General features: G+C 41.5%; 1 protein-coding gene across 1 annotated transcript in view; it reads left to right on the forward strand.

Moving 5' to 3' along the window:
* Positions 1-15,710, forward strand: part of ahcyl2b (adenosylhomocysteinase like 2b) — a 46,339-nt gene extending 30,629 nt beyond the window's left edge. The window contains exons 3-17 of the mRNA XM_037121288.1: positions 2,841-2,984; positions 3,772-3,872; positions 3,978-4,080; positions 4,252-4,346; positions 4,709-4,815; positions 5,091-5,207; positions 5,353-5,416; positions 6,220-6,308; positions 6,402-6,472; positions 7,491-7,585; positions 8,521-8,619; positions 10,343-10,411; positions 10,529-10,607; positions 11,280-11,400; positions 12,248-15,710. Coding sequence (XP_036977183.1) covers positions 2,841-2,984; positions 3,772-3,872; positions 3,978-4,080; positions 4,252-4,346; positions 4,709-4,815; positions 5,091-5,207; positions 5,353-5,416; positions 6,220-6,308; positions 6,402-6,472; positions 7,491-7,585; positions 8,521-8,619; positions 10,343-10,411; positions 10,529-10,607; positions 11,280-11,400; positions 12,248-12,254 — 1,361 coding nt within the window. The 3' untranslated portion in view covers positions 12,255-15,710. The remainder of the gene's footprint in view (positions 1-2,840; positions 2,985-3,771; positions 3,873-3,977; positions 4,081-4,251; positions 4,347-4,708; positions 4,816-5,090; positions 5,208-5,352; positions 5,417-6,219; positions 6,309-6,401; positions 6,473-7,490; positions 7,586-8,520; positions 8,620-10,342; positions 10,412-10,528; positions 10,608-11,279; positions 11,401-12,247) is intronic.
* The last annotated feature ends 257 nt before the right edge of the window (positions 15,711-15,967 follow it).

A 15,967-nucleotide genomic window follows, 5' to 3' on the forward strand; every position in this document is an offset into this window, starting at 1 on the left:
GCACGCTCTTTTGCTTTATCCCAGTATCCTTTGCAAGTGTCGGTACATTCAACCTAATGACCCCTAAGATCTCCCCAGCTAACTCTCCCCCCCACCCTTTTCATCCTGTCAGCACGGATGGGAGATTTCAAAAGAAAATGGCACACTCATGGATTATTACCTTTTTTCTTTTTCTTTTTTTTAAAGCCTTTCCCCTCCTGGCACAGTACAGCGTGTTCTTTAACTACAGTATTGTTACATTTTCTGGCAGGCTACTCAGTCTTATCTGGTGCTGGTACATGGTCATGGTCACAAAGCGTGGTAGGAGTGATATTGGCATTACCTGGTGGTGTTCCTGCTCTGCACAAGGAGGACAGCACCTGTTTAGTGAGTCAGCCTGAGGCACAGGGACCACACAGTGCTGGTGCCAGACAAAGACGCAGCTCCTCACTGAGCATGTTGCCTTAGGCTGAGGGCACTACTGTTTATATCTCACAGAGGTGATGCCTCAGATAATGATGCCTCTCAGTGATGTGTTTCTTTTTACCGTGCAAGTGTGAAAGAACATTTGTACTCTATTTATGTTACGTTCTACTGCAGTTTCACACTGTGCTAAAGGCTGGAGTTGCTCTGCTGGCTGAAAGGGTTTTGCAGGCAGCTTTACGATCAGTTAAACTCGGTGCTGTGCACAATCCGTGGCCTCCAAAAGTTAAATTGTAGGGCTGGGGAAAGTACAGGCTTTATTCATAATAAAGGAGCCAAAGGCACATTGTGTTTGCTCTGCACTTTGGAACCTTAAAGCTTTGGCTAAGGCAGGGCAATGCAAATTTATATGTGTGGCACCTTTCAACAAGAAGGCAATTCAATGTGCTTTATGTAATATATTGAATAAACACAGTGATATGAAATAAACACCAGGAAATATGAAAAGATGCACATAAATGGGACTAGGAATGATTTAAGAGGACAATTAAAAAAAAAGGAGATACAATGCAGTGAAAGAAAGGAAGATCTAGCCCCAAATCTAATTTAATAACATTCAGTGACAAACAGAAAAATTGTAGGTCTTGATTTGAAAGAACTGAGAGCTGGAGCCTATCTTTTCTGAGATTTTGTTCCAGGTATGTGGTCTATGAAATCTGAATGATGACGCTCCATGTTTAGTTTGAACCCTGAGAACAGAAACCAGACCTGTTCCACACAATCTGAGAGGGCAATCATGTTTCCCATCATGACAATTCTTCATGTTTTTTTGTTTTTCTTACCATAGACTACCATTACCTTAGTGGGCCAGTGGCATTAGTAACAATTGTAATCTTAGAACTGAAATTATCCACAAGATTATTGACTGAGACTGGAGCAGGGACAGTCAGCAGAAGGCCTCTCCTCTTCCACACCTGTTTTTCTCAAAGAAAAGAGAGAACTGCACCGTCGGTCACCGCAATCTTCAGACACTTGGAAGTCCAGAGTGTGCTCTTTTATTGTTTGTGGCCTCATCACATGCTGAGTCAGTCAATAGTTTGCTTGCACTGGAAAAAAGGCAGTCAGGAGGGGTTGACTGCGTAAGAACTGCTACAGTGTCGTCTTGGTCTGACAAAGTTCCAGTTAAAAACATACAAAACAGAATCTGAAGGCAGACAGTTTGCTGTTTTCGGGGGAGAACTGAATGTCAGAGCTTCAAGTTTATCAGTGAATCCCAAAAGATGTGATGCAGTGGTGAGGAGGGAGTGATGGGAGGAGGAATTAGGAGACTGATCCATGAGCTGGTTGTCAACACGCTGACACCGAGGCCGTGAGGTTTGGTCTTTGTGGGGCTGAGGCTGCTATGTGTCAGGGTGCATCATAGGAGGCCTGGCTGATGGGTGTCACAGGCTGAACCAAAAATGGTCCGTCTCTATTTTAACTCCAGGTCTGCTTGGTGGAGGACATCTGCCCCCAAATGATTCCCGGATACCCAGAACAGGTTTATGTCATCAATAAAGCTGATCCCTGTGAGGCCTCAGGTTTCACTAGACCATGTTCTCCATCTGAAGAGTCTGCCGAACCTGTTGATCCCTGTGCTGGCCGTCGTCCACGCAGAAGAAAAAAATCCAGTTTTTTCAGACTGAGACAGTTCAGTGAAATCCGGCTTTGGACCCTCTGACTGCTCTTGGCAAACATTACTGTCCATGTCCCTCACATTTAGATTGAGCCACCATAGCATCTTGGAAGCACTGTGTTTTAATTGTCTTACTTTCATGTTTCTTATCAAACCGAATGATGCAATTTAACCTCTTTTTGTGGGAGATGCTGAGTATTTTCGCTTTGTTCCACACAAGACTTCTTTGCTTTTTTCTGTCAGCTGACACTCTTCATGATACTCCTTTGTGTGGTCTGTGTTCATACCCACCTTCCACCAGTCAAAGTTTGGCCACAAATTCTTACACACTACAGTGTTGCATTTATCTTTATGTTTAGCGTCCAGATTATCCCATGAAGTAGAAATCACATTAACAGCACAAGACTGAACTGGTTTAGTTCCAGTTTAGTATGATGACATTTTAAAAATAGCTGTCCAAAACGAATTATCTTTGTCTCGAGAACAGCAATCAAGTTACTATTTGGGCTGATTTAATATTGTCGGCAGCAGTATACAGATGCCGAGTTTTTTAAATTGTTGTAGGACGCCTCTTTAAAGGGTTCACAGTTTATATTAAGTTGGAAAAAGTAGCAAAATGACAGTGAATTAGGAATTGGCCTCTGCTTTATAAAATAATTCTGGGGAAGGAAAAGATTATGTCAGTAATCAATCGCAAAGATTTTTGTGTGACTACTCACAATACCCGTGTGTGTGTGTGTGCGTGTGTGTCTTTTCTTTTTAGCGGCGTCATACACGGACAGCTCCGACGATGAGACGTCTCCTCGGGACAAACAGCAGAAGAACTCCAAGGGCAACGGAGACTTCTGCATCAAAAACATCAAACAGGCCGACTTTGGACGCAGAGAGATCGAGATTGCAGAGCAAGGTAAAACCAAAAATTTGTCACGGTTCACTTATGAAAGGGGGAAACTTTAAGGTTACTGCTTTACGGGGCTTGGGTGCAAGTTGGCAGACAAGTTTTGATCCGATATGTAGCGTAAATTGTAAGCAGATTTCCTTTTACAATGTGTTTTTCATCTTACTTTCTAAAGTGACGGAGTTTGACTTCATGGTTTTTCAGTAGTGTGGTGAAAGAGGTACAATTCAGCTGTCAGCAATCCCAGGAAATACAATTTTCTAGTCACTGGTGTAAATTCTGATGCTGCACTCAAATCCGGTACCATTGTAGCATAAGAGGGCGCAACAGGAAGTCATCAAGAGTGTCAGTCACACCATGGACGGTGAAAAGAATTTAGCATTTTGTGTTTAACACGAGTCTCTCTCTCTCTTTTTTTTTTTTAATCTATACACTAATACAAACATAAGGGCATACTACATCCTGCTTTCATGTTAGTGTGTGTGTGTGTGCCTGAGTGGAGTAGAGTGTGTGTGTGGTGCTGGGTGGCAATATGTCCCCTGTCACTATAACTGAGAACGCCATTTAAGAATTAAAACATTAACACACACGATTCATATACAAAGAGCCTCAGCTGAACCCTGCAGGCAAAACACACACACACACACACCACTTTGCATCAGTGATTTCTTCAGCTGGACGAGTCGATGGATTAGTGAAGAAGTATTAGAAGGATTAAACGATGGGAATTCCTTCACCATCCAGCTGATTCCTCTCTCCGCTCATGTGTTGTTTGTTGTGTTTCCTCCTCTGTCAGAGATGCCAGCCCTCATGGCTCTGAGGAAGCGAGCCCAGGGGGAGAAGCCCCTCGCTGGTGCCAAAGTGGTGGGCTGCACCCACATCACTGCCCAGACAGCTGTGAGTAGAAATACAAAACACAGTCTCACACACACATCCCACAATATAATGCTTCATCAGCTACAACAAAAAGTCAAACTTGACCCTCTCATCTCTCCTCCTCAGGTGCTGATGGAGACCCTGTCTGCTTTGGGCGCTCAGTGCAGATGGGCAGCATGCAACATCTACTCCACCCAGAATGAAGTGGCAGCTGCCCTGGCAGAGGGAGGTGTGTGTGTGTGTGTGTGTGTGCCACCTGCCCTTTTTTTCTCTCCTGCCTTGAAATATTCAAATGCTCTCTCTCTCTCTCTCTCTCTCTCTCTCTCTCTCTTTCACATCTTCCAGCAGATGTAATATTTTTCTGCCTGCTGTGCATAAAACACTTCCTGTCTTCTTGTAGGTTTCAGTGTATTTGCATGGAAGGGTGAATCAGAGGACGACTTCTGGTGGTGCATTGATCGCTGTGTCAACGTGGAAGGCTGGCAACCCAACATGGTACGCACCTACATTCTGAATAAAGCCCGTTGAAACTATATTCCTTTCTTTATCTCGTTGGTGGTAGTGCGTCTGTTTGATGGCAGGTGACAGACAATATGTGCAGCAGTATTTTGATGAATTTATAGAAGTGGTGTAAAAATAACATTTGTTAGACATTCAGGGCTGAACTGTAGGAAAAATGTTGAATATTTTTAGAATGATTCCATGAAAAGATTTTGTCGTTGAACAGATTTCACTGAACTTACTGAACTGAGGGTGTTTAACCTGACCCAGCTCCCTGCTCTCATATTTTTCACCCTTACTCATTCATTTCCTTTGTCAAATATACATCTTCCACTCTGCTTCGATTTTCTTGTCAGATTTTGGATGACGGCGGAGACCTGACTCACTGGATCTATAAAAAATACCCAAACATGTTCAAGAAGATCAAGGGTATCGTAGAGGAGAGTGTCACCGGTGTCCACAGGTGGGACTCGCTCAAGGGTTGAAAATATGCCAGATAAAACCAGTTGTCTGTATTTGAAAATGAGAGAATGTACAATAAAATGTTTACACAAAGTCAAGACGCGACCACCCACATAGTTTCTCGTGTGGCAACATCGCCATCTAGTGGTGAAAACGTCACCACTCTAAGACACTATACTTACTACAATATAATATCACACCTGTGCAGAATTGCTGTGCGCATAAAGGAGAAAAATATTAAATTGTTGACATCTTTCTTTAATTTGTGTGTTTCAGGTTGTACCAGCTGTCCAAGGCAGGAAAACTGTGCGTCCCCGCCATGAACGTCAACGACTCTGTGACCAAGCAGAAGTTTGACAACCTCTACTGCTGCAGGGAGTCCATCTTAGACGGGTATGAAACACTCTCCTGTTTAACCTCGTGAAACGGAACATGTTTGTTGTTGCATTTGCAGAGCATTTACAACCACCTCCTCTCTACTCAATACAGTCTGAATAAATATGAGGCTCTGGTGAAATAGCTGTGTTTCTGTCCTCAGCCTGAAGAGGACCACTGATGTCATGTTTGGAGGCAAACAGGTGGTGGTGTGTGGATACGGAGAGGTAAGAAGGACATTTTTGTTATTCTCTTACAAGCTTGGACACAGTGCTCCTTATCCTAAACACTAAATAGTGGAAAACCATTAATGTGTAATAAATCCACTTGTTGAAGGTCACAGATTTAGGCGTAGTTTAGAAGATAACAAGATAATTGTGAGGCCATCAGAGAGCTTTGTGCACATACAAAATCCTCATGACTGTTGCACAGGCTCGCTGCTGATGACGCCATTTTGATCAAATGTTCGCTGTTACTGACATACAGAGTACATGGTTTGCCATTTTATTCTTGGTCTATATATGTAGAAATATTCTCGAAAAGCAATGATTCTTGAATTTAACTGAATTTAAACGTGCTCTCAACATTTTTTTTCAATTTTTACTTTAAACAACAACAGCTATAGGAATAACCTGTCTCATATGAACAATATTATAACATTCAGTTTTATATCAGTAAAGGTTAAACATGTACAGAAAGAATCACAGTTTAAAACTAAAGCTTTCATCTTTAACCTCATGTAAAGTGTGTTTCATCCCCTTTAGAATTCAACTCAAAATACGAGTGCAAGGAGCTGGAGAGAGTCTGTTTAATTATAAATGGAGGAAGGTTTACAACCAATAAGAAAACACCATGACATTTTTCATTACTGCAGGATCTGGCACCTACTGTGACATAGTGAGAATGGAAAGAAACCGTCATTTAGTTTAAATCAAATCCTAAAACACTGGCAGTGTCACGAACAGTACAAGTGATTACATATGTCTTTCTGGTTTACTGTGTAATAATGTCCCATGTCTGTCATCCTCAGGTGGGAAAAGGCTGCTGCGCTGCCCTCAAAGCAATGGGCTCCATCGTCTACGTCACAGAGATCGACCCCATCTGTGCCTTGCAGGCGTGGTAAGACTCAGCTTGTTCGGTCTCTCATGGCTCACCGCTTGGGTTGACATCGCATTAGTCTCATGTTCTTTGTTGTCTCTGTCCCGATCACAGCATGGACGGCTTCAGGCTGGTGAAACTGAACGAAGTCATCAGACAAGTGGACATCGTCATCACCTGCACAGGTCGGTCCAGAAGAACACTCTCAGTCAGGTTTGGCTAGCATTGTAAAATTTTCATGGGATTTTCCACAACTGAAGTGCAAAACATAGAATTTAGTCACACCATGTCAGTGTTGGCTCAGGATGACTGGACAGACACTCTGTCAGTGTCATCAGTGGGAGACAGACACTAATCAAGCCCTCAGCTCTGCGGCCAGGGAGTTGTCCTGAACACTTAATTGGAGCAGAGAATTACTTGTCTCCCTGCTTCGTTACCTAATGATGCTGACAGGCCGATCGCAGAGGACTCTTGTTAGGGCGACTGCAGATGAACAAGATAAGAGGATATTAAGAAAAAGAGGAGACACAGCATTTGTGTAAGATTTTCCTGATGAAGTTACAAAGTGCTGTGAAATAAATAAAACAGGACAGGCATTAGCTCTAATAAGGTCATGTACTGGTGGATTCATTTAGGTCGATTCATTAGAGCCCTTGGAGCAAAATTCAGAAGCTCGTTGGGTTCCTAGTTAATTAATGACGCTGCACTAGATGAGTAAGAAAATCAGTCTTGCTGACTGCTGCATATGAAATAATTTGTCCATTGCAGCTAAATGCAAGCCATCCATGTTCTCAGTTTATAAATAACAGAGGCGTTAGCATGTTGTGTTTTGAATTACTCTAGTTTGGATCAAAAATTCAGATAGAAACTGTCACTGTCTCCACTGCAAGTTCTGTTAGAGACGCGCATAGTGTTAGAGAAGCACAACGCAGGCAGGTGGAAACTCAATCACATTTTCAGACTTAATTAACTATGCTACATGGTGAGATAAGGAGTAATTAAATGGAGGACTATAAAAACCTTGTTTTACAGAAATGGAGACAGACTCGGTCTACAGTTTTTCTGTTTTGGTTTTCTCCTCGTTTGATGAAACACACTGTCTCTGTCAGTCATGTTCTTGTTGTCTGTGTCACAGTTTTGCCGTCTCACTGCTCTTTGTCCTCATATTTCGTTCCCTCTCATCATTCTCCCTCCCTCTGTCAGGCAATAAGAACGTGGTGGTGAGAGAGTATCTCGACCGCATGAAGAATGGCTGCATTGTATGCAACATGGGACACTCCAACACCGAGATTGATGTGGTCAGTTACCAACAGAAATTTGTGATGCAACTTGTGAAGGTTACAGGCCCGGTACTGCTTATTTCTGAAGTAAACTAACCGAGACTGATTGAATTACACTTAAATTTAGGCTCTAAAAATGTAAATCATGATGATCTTGCATTTGTTTTTGAAGTTTCATCATCTGTAGTCATCAGTTTTTTTTCTTTGTCCACTATTGTTGCTTCATTCAGCAATTCGATGATGACTTGTCAGAAGTTAAGAGCTGCAACAATTAGTTGAATCAAAGACTGTCAGCTGTTTTGATAGTCATTTAGTTGTTTTGGTCATTTTTCAAGAATAATTGTCAAACATTTGTTGTTCGATCGTTTTGAATGGAAGGATTTTGTGCTGCTCTTTATCAATTATGACAGTAAATGAAGAGTCTTTGGGGTTTTTTCTCCGTTGGTTGGACAAATGACGCAATTTGAAGACATCGGTTTGGGCTCTGGGAAATTAGTACTCTGAACTCAGATGAATCAAGAAAATAAGCAGCAGATTAATGGAGGATGAGAATAATCATTAGTTGCAGCCCTGCAGACATGTATTTACAAGAAGATCTCCAGGACATTAACTCATGAGCTCATGCAGAGTGTTTTACAGTGTGTACATCATTAAAATACAGTTAAATCACAGAAATTAATAGCAAGCGAAAATGAGCATCATGGTGCACTGATTGTTCCCTCAGCATAAAACACTGAGACATGAGTGCTAGGAATAGAAAAAATACGAGAGAAATGAAAAGATTTTCTCTAAATAAGTTGTGGAGGGAGCAAGAGGAAGTTGTGACTCACCTCTGAGTAAGAGTTCTTCAGTCTGTACTGATTCAGAAATGCCGTGATGTCCAACAGAAATAAGCAGCACGTGAGGCCCCAGAAAAACAAACAGCCGTTGATGATGTTGTGCTCATTCTTCAGGCAAGCCTGCGGACTCCCGAGCTGACCTGGGAGAGAGTGCGCTCTCAGGTGGACCACGTCATCTGGCCCGACGGCAAGAGGATAGTGCTGCTGGCTGAGGTACAATCACGCTGGATCACACTCTCACACACTCTTACCCAGAGGATATACAGCTCGAAGAACTTAACATTTCTAGTCTAGAAATTGAGACTGTGATGTAATTACACAGATATGTTGAGACATTATGGTAATGTGTCTGTGAAGCTTTTAGCCGTCGATATTCGAGTCATGCACTTTTAATAAACATCCAGTTGAACAGCGTCAACAAATGAAGTTGTAGAAACGCACATTCCCGCAGCCCTGCATCTGCACCGTGCAGGTTAAGGCTAGGTGTGTGTGTGTGTGTGTGTGTGTGCGTGCACATGTGCGCTACAAGCCGTGACAGAATGAGAGCAGTCTGACAGGGCCAGACAGACAACCTGCCAGCCCGTTGATGCCCATGCCTCTGCTGCCGTTTGATCTTCAGCAGACTTCAACCACCAGTCCTCACCCCTTCCGCCTCCATCACCACGCTCTGTTCCAACAGTTCCAAAATAGAGTTCACAGAATGTTATTTATTGACTGAAGTGAAACGTTGTCTGAAAAAAGAGAATTTAAGACAGCTGAGTTTCTTTTAAAGCTTTAAAAACCGAAGTTATTATTCCATCCTTCTTTGTTTTGCAGTGTGATACTATGCATCACACTCATGCATTTACAATTGGTTCTATTGCTAAACCGGAGAGATGGGCAGCAAAGAAGTGTTCTGGCAGACAAAACAATCACTGCGAAACCACACGCCATCTTCGATGTATGGGAGTGATGGGGGAAATTGTTTGTCTGTTCATGAGTCATGATTCTTTTAGTGTGCACTGAACATGAAAATATAATAAAGGGTTTATTTAACTTAATGAGGCATTGTTCTTGCTTTAGATTTGGTAACTATACATAATAAAGTAACCTTAATTTACAATGATTTAATAAGTCAGTTAGTTGGAAGTGCCATGTGTAAGAATTGGCCACCAAATGCACTCACCAAACAAATAGGGGGCAGCATATCACCAGAGTAACCGCTAGCTTCTTACTTTAGCTGCTGTTGCTGGGTTAGCCATGCAGACCGGGATGGACCAGGGATGGTTAGGTTAGCCTGCAAACTTCAGACATAGACATCATAATGTCAAACTGCCATTTCTTCACATTATGTTACTGGTTTTAGTTAACTTTAATTCTTAAATATTGACCCTTTTCACTGAAATGTATTGGTGATGTTATCATAAACTACACTATAACACTTTTATTAATGTTCTTAATAATCTTATAAGCTGTTAGCACATTTCTTGTGTGCTTAGTAATGCCATATAGTCCGACAATAAACACATTTATGATGTCATTGTTAACAGAACATAAACAGTATTACCAAACTGGGCATCAAAACCTTATTAGCAGTTTTCATTCTGCTGTTTCCCTGCACCTACAATACAACCTTTCTCTGTTCCCCCCTCCTCCTCGCCGCAGAGTGCTTCAGTTTTACATACTAACTACCTAATTTTCTGCAACACTTGAAATCTCCCAGATTCATTCCCTGCAATGCAGCATCTCAGACAGCAGCAACAGTTCACTGTCAGAGAGGAGACAAGAGAAAACAAACAGATGACATTTCAAAAAAATAAAGTTTTAAATCTTTGAATTTCTCTGCATGGGATCTTAGATTTTTCTTTTCTAACACACATCCTGCACATTGTTTGTCCTCTCAAGAGAAAAGTTAAGTGTACTCTCAAACCTTGTGATGCTTCGTCTTCCTCTACAGGGTCGCCTGCTGAACCTCAGCTGTTCCACTGTGCCCACTTTCGTGCTCTCCATCACCGCCACTACCCAGGTATAACTTCTGCCTCATTACATAATGCATTTTGTCCATTGCGTCTCCTTTAGTTTCTGTTTATCATTAATGTAAATGTTCTGTGTATGTAAGTAACACTTGTGTGTCTCTGCCCAGGCTCTGGCTCTGATAGAGCTGTACAACGCCCCAGAGGGACGCTACAAACAGGATGTTTACCTGCTGCCCAAGAAGATGGGTAAGGTTTTCGTCAGTTCATGAATAAAACCTGAGCAAAGACTGCTAAAAAAAAATGACGCACACGGCACAAAAAGATTAAAATAACAGCTCAGGGAGGTTAAAAAGAAAAATTCCTTGTTTGGTACTTTAGTAGCCACCAAACAGGAAGCGATTACAGACAGTTTGCTGAGAGCCTGCGGACATTTTGCATTAACTCCACAGACAACACAGCCAGGCTCGTGTGTTCAGTCCAGAGTCGTCTCCCTGGGTAGCGTTTCGTTCACAGCAGAATAAGTCCTGTGTGTCTCCGTGCATACAGCCTGCCACATTTCTTAACTTCGGTGCACGAGAGCAGAGCACATACATGGTAAATAAAAACAGGGAGCCAAATGTAGGTCAGTGCTGGCTGCTGCTGCCACGGCACTCGCTGACAGAGAGATGATGGAGAGGAATGAAAGGATGGAAGGGCTGAGATGAGGAAGGGAAGGGAGTAGAGACACGAAGAAGGATGAGGAGAGTGAAAAGCAGCTGTGGAGGAGGATGGAAGAGTCCAGTAGAAAAGAGAGAGGATGAAGAGACGGTAAATCCTGAAGCCTCCCTGCGTCTTCTCTTCAGTTTCTCATTTGAATGATTAATCAAACACAGACCCCTGCTGAATGCTAACATGCTCTTCCTCTCTCCTGCCCTCCAGATGAGTATGTGGCCAGCCTACATCTGCCCACGTTTGACGCACATCTTACAGAGCTGAGTGACGAGCAGGCCAAGTATCTGGGCTTGAACAAGAACGGGCCCTTCAAGCCAAACTACTATAGGTATGAAAACACTTCAGCACAGCCTTGTATGTCAAGTTTAAGTCCTGTACATGTACTGCTGGGATTTCATAGAATTGTGTTTAGTCTAACTCCAATATCATATTGGTTTAATATGAGTATTTAAAACAACTTTTGTTTTTGTTTTGAGAAGGCTGAAGCACTACAGCTTTGAGTGGCAGCCTCATTATTGTTGTTCACTACGTGTATCAACAGCCTGAAAAATGAGAATGAATTGTTCTTGACACATTGAATAAGCAGGTGTATTCACTTAAGTACTTCACTTACTACATACTGAAACTACTCAGTTGGCCACCAAAAATTATTTTTATGCTATGAATGAAAGTTGAACCAGGAGGGGTCCAATTCCTGAAGTTGTCTATTATTTCAGCCAACAGAAAGCTAAACATTAGGAAGCCTGCTAGCTGAATGATTTTTATGTAACTGTACTTGTAAGAGACAGAGGAGAGATACATGAGCCTCAAACCTTAATGCATTAAGATGTTTGTTTTTTTAAGCTAACCAAGAAGTGACACTCAGCATAACACAAAAGGTTCTTGTAGAGTTATCGGGAAGCCTGGCCCACAGACACACTCCACTTCAGTGCAGTCACAAAGTGTACACAGAGTGTTTCAAAGGACGCTAAATTACAATTAAGAGTACATACAAAACATCCTTTTGTCATTGTTGGGCTAGAGGGCAATCTTGGTACGAGACAAATTCAATCTTGCACATCGATTTTGATTTCATAGGAACTTTTTGAGCATTTAAATGTCTCACTGCTTCCTCACCTTTACCCGTACTTGCAGCAGATATCCTAACAGCTGTCCCTTGTCTCTTTCTCCCTCAGGTATTAAACCAGTGTTGGGGTTGGACTGAAGAAATACAAATACTCCGTGAATGGCACAGACTCATAGAGGGAGAGGAGGAGGACAGAAGGAAGGATGGACAGAAAAGTCAACACACCTGCTTTATAATCTGGGGGGAAAGGGGAGGTGCTCTGGCTGAGCCCGGGGGGTGAAGGGTGGGCGGAGGGGCGTGGCTTACCCTGCACTTATGGCAGTCGTTTTATTTATTCACGCTTGACAACCATAATGAAAACATTAACTCTAACTCTGCCATTCTCCTTTAGCTAGCTCCCTCGACATCTTCCTCTTGAAGACGTTTGTACTTCCCTTCCACTCGTCATTTCACCGCCACCACCATTATTAATTTAGACGCTCATTTGTGTGTCAAGTTGTATGTAAATCCTCCATCCTCCGTTCCCATTGCCAGATCTTTTATTGTTTAACTATTAAAGATGAAATTATTGATGCTAAAAAGATATATACTATATTAAAAAAAACAAAAAAACAAAAAAAAAACCTGATTTAAAAAAAAAAAAAAATCTGTGTGAATGAAGATGACCTTTGGAGATTTAGTGATGGACTTTTTTTTTTTCCTGTCCTTTTTTTTGTTGTCGTTGTTGTCTTTATCTTTTCTACTTGTGATCATGTTTTTGTTTTTTCTCTTGTGTTATATTGAGAGGGTGGGGCTAGACCTAGTGGTGGGGGGGTTTAGGCGGGATCTCAGGGTCCAATCATATCATGTCTTTTATTTGATCGTTTCATTGAGATTCACCGTTGTGTCTGTTTTTAAACTTTTTTTTTTTTTTTATGCGTTCTGTCCCTCCTGATCAGCCTGTAGTTTGTCGTACCCTTTTTCTTTTTTTTTTATACATATATATATGACTGGATGGTGACTGGTTCTTGGCACTTCGTCACTCAAAAGCCGCAGTGAAACCATCTCATTGGCTGCTTCTTTCTTCCAGCTGCTCATGTGGCACCAGTGTTGAAGTGATGAAAAGTATTTCAAGCTAGTGAGAGCTCACCTTTTCATTTTCTTTCTGTCCCTTTACCAAGAATGACTATACTGTATTAGAAGCATGGCAGGTTGTCAGATCATTACAAGGGGTATACTGTATATTTAGATATTTATATTGAAATTAAGATTTTTCTATCTTTCTCTCTCCTGCGCCATCTAATACCATACTTTTTGGAGAAAAAAAAAAATCGACATATGTCATAAAGATAAGCAATTAAATGTTCTAATGATAAGTGTAATAAATGTACTTAAACCCTAATTTTGAATACTGTGACAGAGAATATTAACAGAGATACCAAATGCGCAGCAAGTTGCTGCCAGGCTGGTACTTAAGCAGATATCATCAATCAGGTCCTTATTGAAAAGTATGGTGCTGATAAGATTTACTGTACTTTCCATACACACCACAACTCGTTGGTACTCACTGATATCTTCATGGTGTTCAGCTTGAAAAACTAAATACTGGGATCTGAATTCCACCATGAGTTATTTTCTTTGCATCCATTTTCTTTAGATATCTGACTCGCTATCTCGGAAATATTTAAGTTTCTTCTTCCCGAGCTGAAAAGCTCAGACTGTACCAGTATAATGAGCTGTTCTAATGCCATCCTCGTCAGCTCATCCCCAGCTGACCTGACGGCGCAAATTAGAAAGTCCTGACAGTCATTTCACCTGACAGCCAAGTGCACCCTGCCGCTACACTGGCTCTGCACCTGATCCAATCAGATTCTCTGCTAACCTGCAGGGAGCCGCTGCCAGCTCTACTTCCCAGAAAGAGATCAAACACTTACACACACACACACAGCGGCTCATTGTTCAGGTCTGAAAATACATTGATCTTCAGAAGTAATATCATTCTACAGCTTTTCAACAGGAGGAAATAGCACAAATAGCCTTGTTTACCAGATGAATAAATACATTTGCTCAATATACAAATATGCCTGCACATGTCATGTGATTATGTTTCTGTTTTACATTGTGAGTAACATCATCACTGTGCGTAAGATTTAGTACCAACCAAAGGCTTTAAAGGTGCCGTATGTGAGAATTCCGTCAAATTCATATTCTAAACAACTTCAAAGACGGCGACTAACTGCTAACTGTAGCTGCTGTTAGCTAGGGAGCTAAGTTATCGGTGCAGCTAGTGGACTGAGAGCTCAGGGCCCCAGAGAAGTGTTAGCGTTTGACTGTTGGACTATCACCTCTTCAGGTACGAAATAAGTAGGGGCTAGCTTGTTAGCATCAATGCGATACATAAACGTCTTTGACATTCCTACATATTGCACCTTTAAAGAAATAATTCTACAGTTTTGGAAATTGGCATAATCACTTCCTTGATGCAATTTGCAAAAATATATAACTCATGTCGGAACTATAAATATGCTTAGCATGAAGCTAAAAGGTAACAAAATCCAACCATATCTAAAGTTCAGTTTTTGTACAGATAAAGCAAACCAATGCAATGTGTGCATTGGCAACTGGTATGTTGGTTTTATTACCTTTTGGCGAAGGCTAGTTAGCTTAGTTTACACTAATCTAAGATGCCTGAGCTAGTTTGCCTTCAATGGCTTATGCTAAGCCAAGCAAACAATGCATATAATTGTACACTCGTCAAGAAAGTGAATGATGGTTCCTAAAATGTCGAAAACTAAGGTAAAAACTAAATTAAAGTCAAAAGAATTATGTATTCTGAAGGTGTGTAGGAGCTTCTCAGATGAACCCAGGGTACGCCAATATGCCACCATGTAATGACAAGATCCTGCACTGTGTCACAGCCCATACGAACCTCAATGTCACATTGTTCCCTGCCAATATGTGTGCATTTCCGTCTCCTTGTGCTGTTGAGAACCCCCTCTTAAAGTAATGTGACCTGTTGTCAGTGTAGTTCTCAGACTTGTCGTCTTGAGTCTTATTCTTTTCCCTTTTTGTAAGTGTGAATGTGTGTTTAAGAGTATGTGACCTCTTGAGAGAAAGCGGACTACAGATGACGAGGTGTGTGTGGGTGTGCGCATGTGTGTTTCTCTCTAAATGTCTTTCTGTGTTTGTACACACCCATTTTTGTAGGCTATGGTTGCTTCGTTAACAGCTGCCTCAGGATCCTAGCCTGTGCGTTAGGGGGAGAAACCATATTTTTGTTTCGTCAGCCGTACGCTGACCAAGACGTGGATGGGCGGGGGACGACACCAGCATCATATATGTATATACATATTATATACAGATATGACAACCTCTAAAAGTATAGGAAGGTAAAAGAAGACTCTCAATCCTGTATTTATTGTTGTAAATCCTCATACAGTGCAAACTGGCAAAAATCTCAAACATGTTTTAAGTTGTCTAATAAAGAAGAAAAAAAAAACCTATGTTTAAATATTGCAAGTGATAATGGTAGATGATGAGCAATAATTTAAAATATTCTGTAATCTTAATGAATAAAGATGTAAAAATTGTAACCATTTTGTGTGCATTTTTTTTTTATTACTACAAAGATTTTTGCTTGTTTGTGTGTTATTTCATAGTGAACTGATTTTGTTGGTGTGTGTTGGGGGAAGGAGAGTTAGGGGTCAGACCTCAGCTGCCGAAGTCTGTCAGAGCCGCAGTGATCTCATCCAAGGCAGCAGTGATCAGACGGGGACGTCTCTGACATCAACAGCTGGCAGTGAGGCTTCATTTATTATACAGGGAGTTTGACACATATAGAGTCACTCTG

The sequence above is a fragment of the Acanthopagrus latus genome, chromosome 14 (assembly GCF_904848185.1).
Source record: "Acanthopagrus latus isolate v.2019 chromosome 14, fAcaLat1.1, whole genome shotgun sequence".
In the NCBI taxonomy this organism is placed as follows: domain Eukaryota; kingdom Metazoa; phylum Chordata; class Actinopteri; order Spariformes; family Sparidae; genus Acanthopagrus; species Acanthopagrus latus.